Genomic DNA, 16,072 nt, shown 5'->3' on the forward strand with positions numbered 1-16,072 from the left:
TCTATTTCTATCATTTTCAGACAGACTTCTTTAACTTCAGGTTATTTATCTCACTTCTAGGTCCATTTACGCTCCATTTATTCAATTTATGTCATATTTTGGTCAAATTCCTTCACAATGACACCAATTTAAATCAGGTTTTGGTTGATTTATGTCAATATTTGGTTGACTGACGTAACTTTTTGTCAGGTGTAGGTAGTTTTACGTCACGTTTCGGTGTATTTATAGCATTTTTAGACTGATTTACATTATTTTCAGTTGATTTGTGTCTGTTGTATTTATGATTCATGCTCCATTTTGTTTGCTTTATTGCATATTTTGGCTGATTCATGTAATTTTTGGTCAATTTACGTTGTATATATATATAATTTTTAGACTGATGATATGATTTTCAATTGATTTATGTCACTTTTAGGTCAACTTGCATCATTTCTGGTTTATTTATGTTCCGTTTTGTTTAATTTACGTCACATTTTGGTCGATTTGTGCCACATTTGTGTCAGTTTATGTCATATTTTATAAAATTATGTCATCTTTTGGTCAATTTACGTAACTTTTGGTCGTTTCAGAGCCAAAGCGTCTCCAGTAAATGTGGCTTTGTGAGTTAGTATTTCCTAATGCTCCAGCTGTGTAAGAATTTATTGATTTGCTTTGATTTTTCTCATTTTTGAACAAATTTAAAATAGTAAAAACACCATCCTGTCTGTAAATAAAAACTCGACGTCAGAAAGATGTTTAAGACTTTATTTTAATTCTACACTTAGAAAAATGTCGTAATAAAAAGTAGTTTCATTGTACATCATAAAAACAGATAGAAAATCAGTCTGACACTTGAGTTCTTTCAGAATAAAGGCACGTGATGCTCCAGCTCCACCGTATTTACACCAGAAACAGGAAATAATCACAAAGAAACGACACGATCCACTCATTCATGCATCAAATCCATCAAAACCTGCTTTTCTGCTTCTGCTTCTTTAGTTTCAAGTTTTCAACCCTTTAAATACAGAAATTTAGGCAGAAATCATCATAAATGAGGAAATAAAAACACTATGAGGCACATTTTAACAAATAAAAACATGAAAACACGATGAAATGACTGAAATGTTCTTTTTTAACCAGACCCACCCTGAGAGGTTTGTTCTGCTGATTCCAGAGAAACATCCAATCAGAAAAAGAAGCTTCATTATGGAACAAATATGGAAACAAATCTCATGTTTCAGGAAGATTTCATTCATCTTCTGTTAACCCTCTGAAGCCCAAAACTCCTTTTATCTCAGACAGAAGTCACAGAAAATACAACAAAGTCCAGAAAACTGAGCTCAAAAGCACAAAATAATGCATTTCGTTTAAATATTCAACTCATTTTATGGTCATTTTCTTAAAAATTTGTTCAATTTATGCCACTTCTTGCTGATTTCTGTAAAATTTTCATAGTTTTCCAATCATTTTTATTCATTTTCTGTCCCTTTTTGGCCGATTTATGTCAAATCTTCTTGAATTTATGAAATTTATGTCACATTTCAGTCGATTATCATAAAAATTTAGTCAATTTATTCAAATTCTGTCACTTTTTGGTTGATTTCTGTAAATTTTGGTCAAATTATTCAATTGCTGTCCCTTTTTGACAGATTTATATAAAATCTTGTTCAATTTATGTCACATTTTGGTTGATTTCCGTAAAATTTTGCTCAATTAGCATGAAATTTGGTTGTTTTTACATCGCATTTTATTCAAATTATGTCATTTTTTGATAGATTTATATAAAATCTTGGTCAATTTGCATCACATTTTATTACATTTTTTGGTTAACTTACATCATTTTCAGTTGATTTGTCACTTTTTGGTCTATTTATTTTCCATTTTGTTTAATTTACTTCACGTTTTGGTCGATTTATGTTTCTGGATGAATAAAATGTCAGAAAATGGTGAAAAGCATGGAGAAGATATCATTTTATTTTTCTGACGCCTGAAGGAAACCTGAACTTTAAAGTTTCTCTGAGCTTCCAGCTTCCAGCTTTAAACCTCAGCAGCTCATTGTTCGACTCGCCGTTCAAACAGGAAGTGAGCACAATGTTGACAGGAAGGGGCGGGGCCAGCACCGACAGATGGACAGGAAGTGGAGTCGCTGATTAAAGCCGACCAGGAGATTCGGTGGCAAACAGGAAAACGCTGAGAGCTTCCTGCTTTTGTTCCCGACGTTTATCTCATGAAGTTCCAGAGAGTCGAGTCCAAACTCAACAGAATAAACAGCGGGACGATTTAGGAAGAGTTCAAGACCGAAGAATCAGAGTTTTAAAACTTCAAAACTCAACAGAATAAACAGCAGGAAGAGTTTTTGACTGAAAGAGTTTTAGACGTAAAACGTCCAAAGACAACGGTTTACAAAGACTTTATGACCAAAGAAACAGCGTTTTAGTTGAGAAAACTGCAATAAATATTCAGTTTACTGACAGAAAAAAGTCCCATTTCTGAAGCCGGAACCAGAGAATCTAGAATCTGTTTTACTAAAAGTCAAACTGATCCATTAAAGATTTGTTCAGTCCTTGATCAATTGTTGCAGCTACAACGTCTTTGTTTCTTTCAGCTTCACTTTGGTGTTGAATTAAATCAAATTTTAAACCAGTTTCAGGTGAAAAAAGCATCTTTTGGTCGACTTACGTAAAAATTTGGTCAATTTATGTTTTATTCAGTTTATGTCACTTTTTGCTTGATTTACGTAAAACTGTGGTTGATGTACGTCATGTTTTTCTGTCACTTTTTGGTTCATTTACATGGTCTTATGTCACATTTTAATTACATTTATTTCTTCTTTTAGTTGATTTATGTTAAATTTTGGTCGACTTACATCACATTTCGTTCAAGTTATGACACTTTCTGGTTGATATCAGTAAAATTTTGCTCAAATTACGTCATTTTAAATTCAATTTAAATAAAATTTTGGTGCATGTACGTCACATTTTATTGAATTTATGTCACTTTTTGGTCAATTTACATCAAAATTTAGGTAAATTTTTTCAATTTATGCTACTTTTGGGTTGATTTTGGTAGTTACGCATCCCATTTTATTTATGTTGCCTTTGGTTGATTTATATACAAAATTTGGTCGATTTCCGTAAAATTGTGGTGAATTTACATCACCTTTTATTGAATTTGTGTCATTTTTTTGATTGATTTATGTAAAATTCTGCTCAATTTATGTCTTGTTTTATTCCATTTACATAAAATTTTGGTTGATTTATGTAAACTTTTGCTCAATGTACATCTCATTTAATTTAATTTATGTCACTTTTTGCTCGACTTACATAAAATTTTGATCAATTTATTCCATGTTTTATTGAATTTTAGTTAGATTCACATCCTGTTTTGGGTTTTGGTTGATGTATTTGACATTTTAGGGGATTTCTGTCACATGTTGGTGAGTTTATGTCATAATGTGCTTAGTTATTGTCTTATTTTCATCAATTCATGGTGTGAAATAATTAAAAAATACAGATAGTTCAATATCTGTAATATATGGAGACAGCGCGTTTTATCCGTTAGTAAAATCTACAAACTGAGTCCAGATGAAAAGGCAGAGGTTTTGATTCCTTCATCATTGAACCAAAAAACAGAAAATATTTGACGACAGTGTTGCTCATTTGAACCGGCAATTCAGTAAAGTTGTGTTACCTTGCTGACAAGTTTCTACAGACTCTGCCGTCTTCTTCAGATCTTCATCTGACGTTTGGTGACGTGTCCTTTTTATCACGTGGTCGGTTTGACAGATCTGTCAGAATCTGTCAGAATCTGTTAGAATCTGTCAAAGCGACCACGCCTCCTGCTGTCCGGTGGTCTCTGCAGGATGGAGTCCAGGTATTAGAGGATGTAGGCCTCCTCGTCCCGGTTCATGGAGCAGCTTCCTGATTTCGATGGCCTCCTTGATCCATCGTTTGTGCTTATTTGTCAGCAAACATCAGATGACGATCTGAGGAAGACGACAGAAGCTGTCCAAACACGTCAGCGAAGGTAAAACAACTTTTCTTTACTGAATTGTCGGTTTTAATAAGCAACGCTATCGTATAGTAATGAACGACAAAATGAACCTAATCCAACTAGGAAATATTTGACTTTTTACAGAATCTGGTTGGATTTAACAAAAACAAAAAACAATAAGTAGAATGAAGTGGTTCTGATGAAGACATAAAACCCAGAACAGATTGTTTATCTGCTAACTGACTGGTTCCAGCTTCTGAAATGTTCTCTGATGTTCCTGAACTGATTCCTGGTTTGTTTTCCTGCTAAAACTCTGAACTGTGAGGCGTTGGAGACGAGCAGAGAGTCGGTTTCCTGGACAGAGAGACTCTAAAGCTCAGAGGATGGGAGGCTAAAGGAGGTCAAAGCCATCGGAGCTTCCTGAGCGTCTCAACGAGTTCAACCTTCGTCTCCACAACGACGTGACGAAGTTTCTGTCCAATAAAACTGGAACTGACTAATTCTGTTTCCTGTCAGGAGAAACCAACACTGAGCTCAGAAATATCCACAGCATTTAAACCTTTAGAGCTTCAAAAACAGACGTTTAGGAAGATATCTGGGACACTTTGATCAATTTATGTCAAGTTTTATTCAATTTATGTAAAATTTTGGCAGAATTATGTCACATTTGACTGAATGTATGTCGCTTTTTGGTAATTTACAGAACATTTTGGTCGATTTATGGGAAACTTTGGTCAATTTATGCCATGTTTTATTGAATTTATGTCGCTTTTTGGTTGATTTTGGTAATTTAATGACACATTTTATTCAATATATGTCATATTTGGGTTGATTTATATAAAAATTTGGTTGATTCATTAAACTTATGACAGTTTTTTGTCAATTTTTGTCGGTTTTATTCAATTTATGTCACCTTTTGGTAGATTTATTTTAAAAATTGGTAAATTTCTTGAATTTATGTCACTTTTTGGTTGATTTTGGTAGTTTTACGTCACATTTTATTCAATTTATGTCGTCTTTTGGTTGATTTTTATAAACTTTTGGTCGATTTATTCAATTTCTCATACTTTTTGGCCTTTCTTGGCTTTTGGTTGACTTCTGTATTCCAGATTCTTTAATCAGTGACCTGATGATAAATAAGAGAGAAACTTTCAGGCTTTTATCTTTAATAGTTCCTGAGATGTTGTTGAATAAATTATGGTTTATGAAGCTAAAGTTCCACAGATCTCATTTTAAATATTCATCGTTTGTGATAAAAGAGTTTCCAATAAATCAGAGCAGAAGGTTCCTAGATTTAAGGTGGAATGGTTTCATTTTGAAGTGAAGCTTCTTATGGGAGGTTTTTCTGGTCAAAGTGTTGATCTGACGTCTGGACTGGAGCTGGAGAAATGAAACATCAGAAACCCTCAGAGAAACCAGAAAACACCACGTCAGAGCTGGACCACATCAATCAGAACCTGCTTTCAGTCGCAGCTTTCAGCAGCAGGACTCAAGAACACAAACATCAAAATAAAACAAATAATGAAACGGTTTATGTTCAGATCTCAGGTCTGAGTCGAGTTTCATATTTAAGGACTTAAATGTCTTACTGAGTCTGAACCCCAAAAACACAAAAAAAAAAATCACCAGAGCGTTTATCAAACTGTAGAAAGAGACAGAAGCTTCAGATTTCCAACAGTCCTCAAACTCATCGTGTCTTTATCTTCAGCTGATCAGAGAAAATGAAGCAAATCCAGGATAAAAATACAGATTTTTCTTCAAAGTCACCAAAAATCTTCTGTTTTCTGCTTCCAGATTGTGTGAAAAAACAGAAATTCTGAGCTTCTTTGTGCATCTATGAAGCCTTCACTGACCGAGGTGTGACCGACGGCCAGGGGACCAAAATTCAGAGTTTTCAGCTGAACTGCAGGAAGTGTACGTACGGAAGCACGGATGGAACAAATTCACATTTTTTCCGGTAGATATTCGATGTGTCTCATATAGAAAATTCACAGAAAATAAAAAATTTACTCAAACCAGAATCTGTAAAAAAACAAAACTTCTATGATCCTCGACACAACCTTAAAACCACGACGGAGTCAGCCGTGACCAACAGTCAGGTGGAGAGAATTCAGGGAGCGTTAGGCTGAACTGCAGGCGGTGTAAGAGAAGCAAGTACAGAAATAAAGATGATTAAATATCTATAGTATGTAGGTTTTTAGAGATATTTATTTCCAGTGCTGTGTGAGCTGATTCCACATTTTTTAAACAAATTTGAACTTCTAACTGTGATATTTCTTCAAAACCTGTTTATTCTACACATTTCTGATTTTTAAAAAATCACCAAAAATAAAGCGTTTGCTCAATCCAGATTTTTAAAAAATGGAAAAAATCTGAGCTTCTTTGTGCATTTGTGAAACAACGACTGAGTCAGCCATGACCAACAGCCAAGGAACAAAAATTCATCCAGTTTTCAGCTGAACTGCAGGAAGTGAAGCAAACATGGAACAAACTGGAAATGTCTTTCATAAAATAGTCCCATTTTTTTCTGGTAGATATTCTACGTGTCTCATATAAAAATTCACAGTAAACAAACTGTTTACTCAACCCAGAATCTGTGAAAAACAAAAAATTTTGAGCTTCTTTGTGCATCCGTGAAGCCTTCAGTGACTGAGGTGTGACCGATGGTCAGGGGAGGAAAATTCAGAGAGTTTCAGCTGAACAGCAGAAAACGACTAAATATCTACAGCAAAGTTTGGAAAAATGTTGATTTTTTTTTGTTTCCGTTGAAAAAATGAGCCACAGTGAGGAAGAAAGAGACAGAAGTAAATAAACTGCTGGAGTTCAGAGGCTGAGATAAACTTTTACCTGGTTTGGTTTCAAAAACAGTCACAGCTGGAAAATAATGAGATTGGAGAGAGAAAGCCGTCTGATTGGCTGGGAGGGAAGGAGGAAGCCGTCTGATTGGCTGGGAGCGAAGGAGGAAGCCGTCTGATTGGCTGGGAGGGAAGGAGGAAGCCGTCTGATTGGCTGGGAGCGAAGGAGGAAGCCGTCTGATTGGCTGGGAGGGAGAGAGGAAGCCGTCTGATTGGCTGGGAGGTTGCCATGGAGCTCCCTCTGGCTGTGACCTCTACCTAACGGTAAAAAGCGGCTCCTCCCGGTCAGTACTGCTGGTAGAAGTGGGGCCCCTCCTCCTGGCAGAAGTCGGGCCCCTCGTCGGCCCCGTACAGCTCGGCCAGACTCCTGAACCTGGGGCCCCAGTCGCTGAGGAAGTCGTAGTCCAGGTTGGAGGCGGTGGAGGATCCGTCCAGGGAGCTGAGGGACCCGGCCAGGGACTCGGGGCCCTCGTAGCCGTAGATGTGCAGCGTGTCGTAGGGGAAGCCGTCCCGGTCGTGGTCCGCCTCGTCCTTCTTCACCTCGATCATGGCGGCCATGTCGCCCTTACAGGCCGGCTGCTGGCTGGGCTTCTGGACCAGGGCGTACAGCCTCTGGTTCTGGTTCTGGTGGCGCAGCAGAGAGCCGTCGTTGCAGGCCGAGCTGAGGATGGAAACATCGTAGCTGTGGGACAAATAAATACCGTTAAAAGTGAACAGACAGTAAAACATGAAACTAAAGGGATAAAGGAGCTAATTCAGGTCAGGAACACTGGCGTCTCCTTGTCATTTTGCATCTTGTTTTTGTAATTTTGGTCTCATTTTTGTATCTCAGTGTCATTGTTTTTGTCTTGTTTACCTCTTTTGTTTTGTCTTGCATGTTTGTTGTTGAAAAACAGAGAGCACTGTGGGAGTTTAGCAGCAATGGGCACCATGACTAAGGCTGTGTCCGAAATGGCATACTAACGTACTACTCATACTCAGGGGCCGTTTATACGAGGACCATCCTAACAGAAAACGCAAAAGTGGCGTCTTGTCATTTCACGTTTAGACGTGCGGTTTTGAAGGAAATCTGCGTATATACGGTGACTCTATAGTGTGTGGAATTCGATTGGATGTGCATGCCAGGCAGCTGGGTGGCGCTGTGATAAAACTCCCCCATGTCTACGCGCATGCTTACTATCTCCCTTTTCGGATCTCCGCCGCGGTAAATGTTCATGAATGGAATCTGTACAGATTCTGTACGTTTGTTGGTACGACTCCTGTAGTGTACATAGAGCTGCCAGAGTTGCTTGAAGGTACGAAGGATGGAAATAATCACACATCTTTGTTTACGTCCTTGTACCGGCCGGCAAACCAAAGCACGTATGTGACGTAATCGCGTACGCGACGTGGTCAGATCTCGGCAAAGTTTTGCGTTTTGCTGTTTAGACGGAAACGTAACGGCGGAGCGTTTTCTACTTTTCCACTCTGGAGGCCGGTTTCAAATTTTTGCGTTTTCAAGCCCCCAAAACGCCGTCCTCGTATAAACGGTAGGGTGTTTTGTTGAAATATTTTGCCGTTTTCACCTGCAAGCGTCCTCGTGTAAACGGCCCCTCAGTGTGATGTCAAAATAAGTATGTAGTGCGTTCACATTAGATAGTATGAAAAGACTGAGTATGCGAGAAATACCCAGATGTATACTATATCCGGAAAATTTTTAAGTATGCGCGGTGACCACACTAGTCATACTCAACCGCCCCATAATGCTTTGTGAGCTATCCACCAAAATGGAAGCCTCCGCGGGATCTGTGGCCGGACCGCGGCGATTTTTATTTTATTTTATGTGGTTAAGTAGTCATCCTAATCACCCCACAGATTTGAGAAATAGGCGTTTTCTGACCAACGTTTTAAATTTGTCAGACGCCTCACAACGTGCTACTGAATGCTAGCAGCTAGTTGCAGCAGCTCGCTTTGCATACAGAACAAGTAGCAGCTACCTCCAGTAGCCTGCAGCTACAATTGAAACGATTCGCATAATCTGGCTAATAACTGCATGAGGAGTGCCGGCTTGAAATTGCCACACTAATCATACTTATAGTACGTAGTATACAGTATATACTCACTGAGAATGTAGTCTGTAGTACGTTAGTATGCCATTTCGGACACAGCCTAAGACTTCTGTTTGAGTTTAATGACCATCCATGTCTTGTTTTAGCCATTTTGTTTCTTGTTTCTTGTTAATTTTTGTTGTTTTGTGTCTTGGTTTTGTGTTTCTATGTCTTATTTTTGTCACATTATGTCTCAGTTTCATCATTTTTTGTCTCATTAATCTCAAAAAGTGGCATAACTCCACAAAGTATGATGTAAATTGAACCAAACGCAACATAAATAAACCAAAAGTGACATAAATTGACCTGAGTGATGTAAAACCATTGACAATAACATCAACCAAAAATGACATAAATAGCCCAACATGTGAGGTAAATCAGCCAAAAATGATGTAAACTGATCAAAATGTCAACAATGATTAAAGCCAGCCATGCTTCACTAAAAGCCTTGTTTTGTTGTTATGTGTTCAGCTTCGCTCTGATTGGTTCCTGCTGATGTCTGATGCTGTTTAATTAATCCTCATTAATAAAGGACTATGATATGAGGACATATCAGGGTAAATCTCAGCTCTTCCTACCCGTTGGTGTCCATCTCGCCGCCTCCCTCCTCGTCGTACGTCACCAGCTGTTCATGGATCTCTCCGCTGTTCTTCATGTTGGATAAAGAGTCCTTCTGGTAGCGCTTCCTCATCACAAACAGGATCACGATCACTGAGAGGAGAAGGAGAGAATCCTCAAACCCGTTTCCTTCATGGACGTTTAAAGTCAGACTTCAGGAGTTTTACAGTCTGGATCAGAAACAAAGACGTCACACTTTTCAGGATTCATTTGTTGTTTTAGTTCTCAGTTGCACTTGAGACATTTCATTCTTTTTAATTATTTTTATTTTATATTTAACTCTAGATTTAATTCTTGTTTTTATCGTGTTGTGTCTTAGTTTCATTATTTTTTAAATGTTAACAAGCAGAGAGCATTGTGGGAGTTTAGCAGCAGTGGGCACCACGACAAAGACTTCTGAGGAGGTTCATGAGCTCTGAGTGTCTGGCTTTAACCAGTCTGTTCATGCTCATGTGGTTGTTGTTGTTTTATGTCTCGTTGTTGTGGTTTTGTGTATTGATTTTGCGTTTCTGTGTCTGTTCTTGTGTCTTGTTCATCTAGTTGTTGTCATTTTACATCTCGCTTTTCTCATTTTCAGTCTCAGTTTGTCATATCTTTGTCTCATTTATCTCTTTTGTTCTGTGTGTATTTCTTAAAAATCATTTTGGTCTCATTTTTGTGTCATTTGTGAGCGTTGTGAGAGTTTAGCAGCAACAGGCACCATGACAAAGACTTCTGAGGAGGTTAATGAGCCTCAGTGTCTTGTTTTAACCATTTTGTTCTTGAAAATCAAATTTTTGTTGTTTTGCTTCTTGTTTGTGTTGTTTTGTGTCTTTGTTTTTGTGGTTCTGTGTCTATTTCTGTCGTTTTATGTCTCATTTTTCTCATGTTTTTCTCATGTTGTCTCAGCTTCAGTATTCTTTGTCTCACTTGTATCTTGTTTTGTTTTGCATGTGTTTTTTATTTTAGGTGTCATTTTTGTGTCACATTGTCAGTATTATATTCCAGTTTGTAAATTCTTTATCCCAGTCTTAACCTTTTTACTACACCTACGGTAGGACTGAACCTTCGATGTTGTTGTACGTTTACAGGAAAGACTTTCTGTATTCTACAGATTCTGTTTGTCTAGTTTTGTTCATGTTGTGTCTCGGTTTGTGTTATTTTGTGTCGTTTTCTGTTGTTTTGTCTCTCAGATTTCTCAAATCGTGTCACATCTGGTTGGTTTTATTTTGTCTCTTTTGTTGTGTTTGTGTTGTTTTGTGTTAAATGATGATGAGCAAAGACTCCTAAAAGAAAATACAACCTTATAATTATTCACAGTTACAGGTTTTTAATGTTATTTTATATTAAAGATGGTAATTCTGTTTTTGTAATTGAACTGATACATCCAGAAAGAAACCATTAAAACCACGGCAGTTCTCCTGCTTGTTTACTGGACCAACAGTGGATTTAAAACCAATGAATCCCTGAAAGAGTCAAAGAGAAAACAGCAGCATGACGGAGGAAAGTTCACCTTCCAGCACCTAAACCTGAAACCAGAGACGAGTGAACAGAAACAGGAAGAAGGACTGGATAAACAGCAGGAGGAGAGGAAGAAGAAGCAGGAAGACCAGGAAACAAACAGACGGAAGCAGGAGACCAACAACAGGAGCCAGAAAACAGAAAACCATCAGAAACACAACCTTTATTTACGTTAAAGTCAAGAACGTCCTCAGACAGAGCTGTGGGCACCAAGACACCGACTGGAGGAGGTTCATGACCCTCAGTGTCTGGGTTCACTCACTTTGTTCTTGTTCATCTAGATTTTATCATTTTGTGTCTCATGTTGTGCCTTGGTTTTGCGTTTCTGTGTCAGTTTCGTGTCTCGCTCATATGGTTTGTATCATTTCTGGTTTTATTTTGTGACCCTGTGTTTTATTTTTGTCGTGTCTCGTTCATCTCTTCTAATTGTTTTGCATCCAGTTTTTATAATTTTGGATCTCGTGTTATTTTGTTTCTCGTTTATCTCATTCTTGTCGTTTTTTGTCTTTTGGACTGCATTCAGTTCATGTTAAAGCAGAGAGCATTGTGGGAGTTTACAGCAATGAGCACCATGACAAAGACTGATGAGGAGCTTCATGAGTGTCTGTGTTCTTGTTCATCTATTTTTTGTCTTACTTTTGTTCTTTGTATTTCAGAGTGTCTGTTCTTGTTGCTGTGCATCTCGTTTATCTAGTTGTTGTGATTCTGTGTTTTATTTGTGTCGTGTCTCAGTTTTCATCATTTCTCATTTTTCTCTTTTGTTTGCATGTAATTCTTATGATTTTGGGTCTTGTTTTGTGCTATTTTATTTCTTCTTGAACTAATCTCTTATGTCTCGTTTTTGTCGTTTTGTGTCTTGATTTTGTATTTATGTGTCTATTTTTGTTGCCTTGTACCTTGTTCATCTAGTTTTTATCATTTATCTTCTAGTTTCTACCGTTTTCGGTCCTGTTTCTGTGATTCTGTGTCTAGTTTTTGTCGTTTTACATCTTATTTTTGTCATGTAGTATCTTGTTTATCTCTTTTGTTTTTTATGATTTGTGTTACATTTTTGTGTCATTTTGTGTCCTGCTTTTGCATCTTTGTGTCTATCGTTGCTTTGTGTTTTTATCATTTTGCTTCTAGTTTTTGTAATTTTTGGTCTTGTGTTGTGATTCTGTGTCTTTTTTCTGTCATGTTGTGTCTCATTGTTGTCTTGTTGTCTCAGTTTCATCATTTTTTGTGTCATTTATTTCTTGTTTTGAATGTAATTTTTATGAATTTGAGTTTCATTTTTGTGTAATTTTGTTTGTCATTGAACTCATTTTTTGTTGTTTTTGTCTCGTTTTTGTCGTTTTGTGTCTTGCTTTTGTATTTCAGTGTCTATTTGTGTTGCTTTGTATCTTATTCATCTAGTTTTTGTCATTTTTGGTCCTGTTTTTGTGATTCTGTGTCTATTTTTGTCATGTTGTGTCTCGGTTTCTTCATTTTTTGTCTCATTTATCTCTTCTTTTGTTTTGCATGTAATTTGTATCATGTTGGGTTTCATTTTTGTGTCATTTTGTTTCTCGTTGAACTAATTTTTTTTCTGTTTTGTGTCTTGTTTTTGTCATTTTGTGTCTTAGTTTTGTATTTCAGTGTCTATTTGTGTTGCTTTGTATCTTGTTCATCTTGTTTTTGTCATTTTGCATCTGTTTTCTGTCACTTTTAGTCTTGTTTTGGTCATCTCTGGTCTTGTTTTTGTGATTCTCTGTCTTGTTCTTGCAGTCTTGCCTCTCATTTGTCTCGTTCTAGTGGTTTTGTGTCTCTCTGAGTTTAGCTAGAATCGTACTTTTACTGAGGAGAAGTTTTCCTGCTGACGCTCTGCAGAATGAGGACAAGGAGGTAGGAGAAGGAAGGAAGGAAAGGAAGGAGGAGTCCTAATGTGAACCGTCCTCTCGGCGGACGGCGGCATTAGCCATGCCTTTTAGAGGACTAATTTAAGTTTGCATGGGAAACCAGCAGATTAATCTTTTACAACACATGCTCTGCAGTTTAATAAGCTCTGGAGATATCAGACTTAAAAGGGAACGAGCAGCAAGAAGCCCTTTTCTTTGTAGAGCAGAAGAATCTCCTGCTGGATGGGAAAATGTGAAGGTGGATAAACGCTGTGGGCTGCAGCCGATAATGACGCCAGCATTAAATAGTTAATCTGGGCCGTCTGATAGGAGGAGGAGGCCCAGGGGAGGAGAGGAGGCATTAATAGTTAATAGGTTGAGTGTTTGCTGCTGTTTGATAAGCAGACGGCACCTAAAGAGCTGATAAACTTCCTCATTACGGCCCATTCTTCTGCCGCTTTTCCCACATTCCTGCCTCCGTCTCCTTCATCGGCGACGTGACGGCAGGAAAAAAAGTCAAACCAAGAGGAGAAGCTATCAAAGAGAATACTGAGCTCAACCACAGGCGTTATCCCCACATCCGCCGCTGCATTATTCATAAAACCAACAACACCGGGAGGCGAAAAGTTCCCACAACAAAACACAAATCTGATTTATGGCGCATCCTGAACGCGTGGCGATCACTCAGAGAGGCTGTTTGCATCCATCATTGATGATATCTTCATGAGAAAAACAACGACGCCGTCGCTTCAAGGCGTCTCTTAGAGTTCAAGTAGAAACCTGCTGCAGAAAGGAGAGTTCAGCTGGAAAAAATACGTAAAAAACAGCGGAGAGAGGCTGTTTAATTTGCATTTTTTCCAGCTACACTCCTTATCTAAATTTTTACTTCATTTTTGTGTCATTTTGTTTCCAGTTTCAGTCATTTTGTGTCTTTTTGAACTACATTCATTTCATGTTAAAGCAGAGAGCATTGTGGGAGATAAGCAGCAGTGGGCACCATGACAAAGACTACTGAGGAGGTTAATGACCTCTGAGTGTCTTGGTGTAATCATTTTATTTCTTGTTTATGTCATTTTCTGTTTCATTTTTGTCATTTTGTTTCTTGGTTTTGTATTTCAGTGTCTAATTTTGTTATCTCAGTCATCTTGTTTTTGTCGTTTTTGGTCCTGCTTTGTGGTTCCGTGTCTTTTTTTTATTGTTTTACATCTCGGTTTTGGCATGTGTCACGTTTATCTCTTTTGTTTTGTGTGTAGTTTTTATGATTCTGGGTCTCATTTTTGTGTCATTTTGTCTTGATTTTGTATTTCAGTGTCTATTTGTGTAAATCCAGTTTTTATCATTTTGTGTCTATTTCTGGTCGGTTTTTGTGATTCTCTGTCTTGTTTTTGCAGACAATCTATTTTTGCTGGACAAAAACAATAACAAACTTAGCAGAGAAAATATCAGGAAAATGTTTTATTTTGTGGCCAATTTAAGCTTATTAAAACTGTAATATTATAGTGGATGCTGCAAAGGAAAGAATCAGCATTTATTCTGTTTTAACCTGTTTTATTAAGATTATTATATAAATGTGTGTTTGGATATTATTTTCTAGATGTGTAAAATATCTCTACATTTTTGTTTAAATTTATTTTTATTACTTTTATTTTATTCTTTCTATAGTTATTTTAATCTTTTCTTTCTTTATTCCTGGAGTGACACCAACAAAAGTCCTGTCAGAAATAATGACAACATTTAATATAGATGTACCCACAAACTAAACAACCTTCCTCTGAGCCCAGGTGTGTGTTCTGCATGTGTACGTGATGTACGGATACTGACTCACATGACCTAAATATGTAGCAGGTGACTCAGAAACACCCCCACAGTTTAATCAGCTGTTCCTTGGATCATTTCTGATGGATAAGTCCTGATAAGTCCTCAGAGGTGGATTTGTAGTAGGATCACAATCAGCTGATGTAGTGTTCACTGGTTGTCATGGTTACAGTGACGCCGTGCTGCTATCTCACAATGATACAGAAATCTTTAACTAATCCATGGATCCAGACTATAAGCTGCATCACTGCCAGAATCTGATCACTTGGTCCTTGTGTCATTTCTGACTTTCCCTGGAAATTTCATCAATCTGTCTGTTTTAGAGTGATGACGCTAACAGACAGACAGACAGACAGACCATCACACATCGTATAAATACTGACCCAGGATGGTGAGGATGCAGAGCAGGATGGCGATCAGAGCGTGGACACTGACTCCCATCCTCCGAGCTCCAGCTTTACACTGAACAGCAATCCTTCCGGCATCACAGCGACACGACTGAAACAATCAATCAGTCAGTCAATCAGTATGAATCTTTGTAGCTACAGAGCCTCTAAAAGTTTCCCTTCAATGACTTTTAATCGAATTTGGTCATCTGACAAGAATTCACATGAAAACATTTGTTCGTGTAAAAATGATGCTGCCTCCACCGTGCTTCATCATGATGCTGCCTCCACCATGCTTCACATCATGATGCTGCCTCCACCGTGCTTCACATCATGATGCTGCCTCCTCCATGCTTCACATCATGATGCTGCCTCCACCGTGCTTCACATCATGATGCTGCCTCCTCCATGCTTCACATCATGATGCTGCCTCCACCGTGCTTCACATCATGATGCTGCCACCACCGTGCTTCACATCATGATGCTGCCTCCTCCATGCTTCACATCATGATGCTGCCTCCACCGTGCTTCACATCATGATGCTGCCTCCACCGTGCTTCACATCATGATGCTGCCTCCACCGTGCTTCACATCATGATGCTGCCTCCACCGTGCTTCACATCATGATGCTGCCTCCACCATGCTTCACATCATGATGCTGCCTCCACCGTGCTTCACATCATGATGCTGCCTCCACCGTGCTTCACATCATGATGCTGCCTCCACCGTGCTTCACATCATGATGCTGCCTCCACCGTGCTTCACATCATGATGCTGCCTCCACCGTGCTTCACATCATGATGCTGCCACCACCGTGCTTCACATCATGATGCTGCCTCCTCCATGCTTCACATCATGATGCTGCCACCACCATGCTTCACATCATGATGCTGCCTCCACCGTGCTTCACATCATGATGCTGCCTCCACCGTGCTTCACATCATGATGCTGCCTCCACCGTGCTTCACATCATGATGCTGCCT

The 16,072-nt window shown here is 38.4% G+C and overlaps 1 protein-coding gene across 1 annotated transcript in view; it reads right to left on the reverse strand.

Annotated features, from left to right (window-relative positions):
• Positions 1-730: 730 nt before the first annotated feature.
• cdh5 (cadherin 5) overlaps positions 731-16,072 on the reverse strand; it is a 57,110-nt gene continuing 41,768 nt past the window's right edge. Inside the window, exons 13-15 of the mRNA XM_051959541.1 lie at positions 15,087-15,201; positions 9,493-9,625; positions 731-7,509 (exon numbers count right to left, since the gene is read on the reverse strand). Of these exons, the coding sequence (XP_051815501.1) occupies positions 7,113-7,509; positions 9,493-9,625; positions 15,087-15,201 (645 nt within the window). The 3' untranslated portion in view covers positions 731-7,112. The remainder of the gene's footprint in view (positions 7,510-9,492; positions 9,626-15,086; positions 15,202-16,072) is intronic.

The sequence above is a fragment of the Acanthochromis polyacanthus genome, chromosome 15 (assembly GCF_021347895.1).
Source record: "Acanthochromis polyacanthus isolate Apoly-LR-REF ecotype Palm Island chromosome 15, KAUST_Apoly_ChrSc, whole genome shotgun sequence".
Classification (NCBI taxonomy): domain Eukaryota; kingdom Metazoa; phylum Chordata; class Actinopteri; family Pomacentridae; genus Acanthochromis; species Acanthochromis polyacanthus.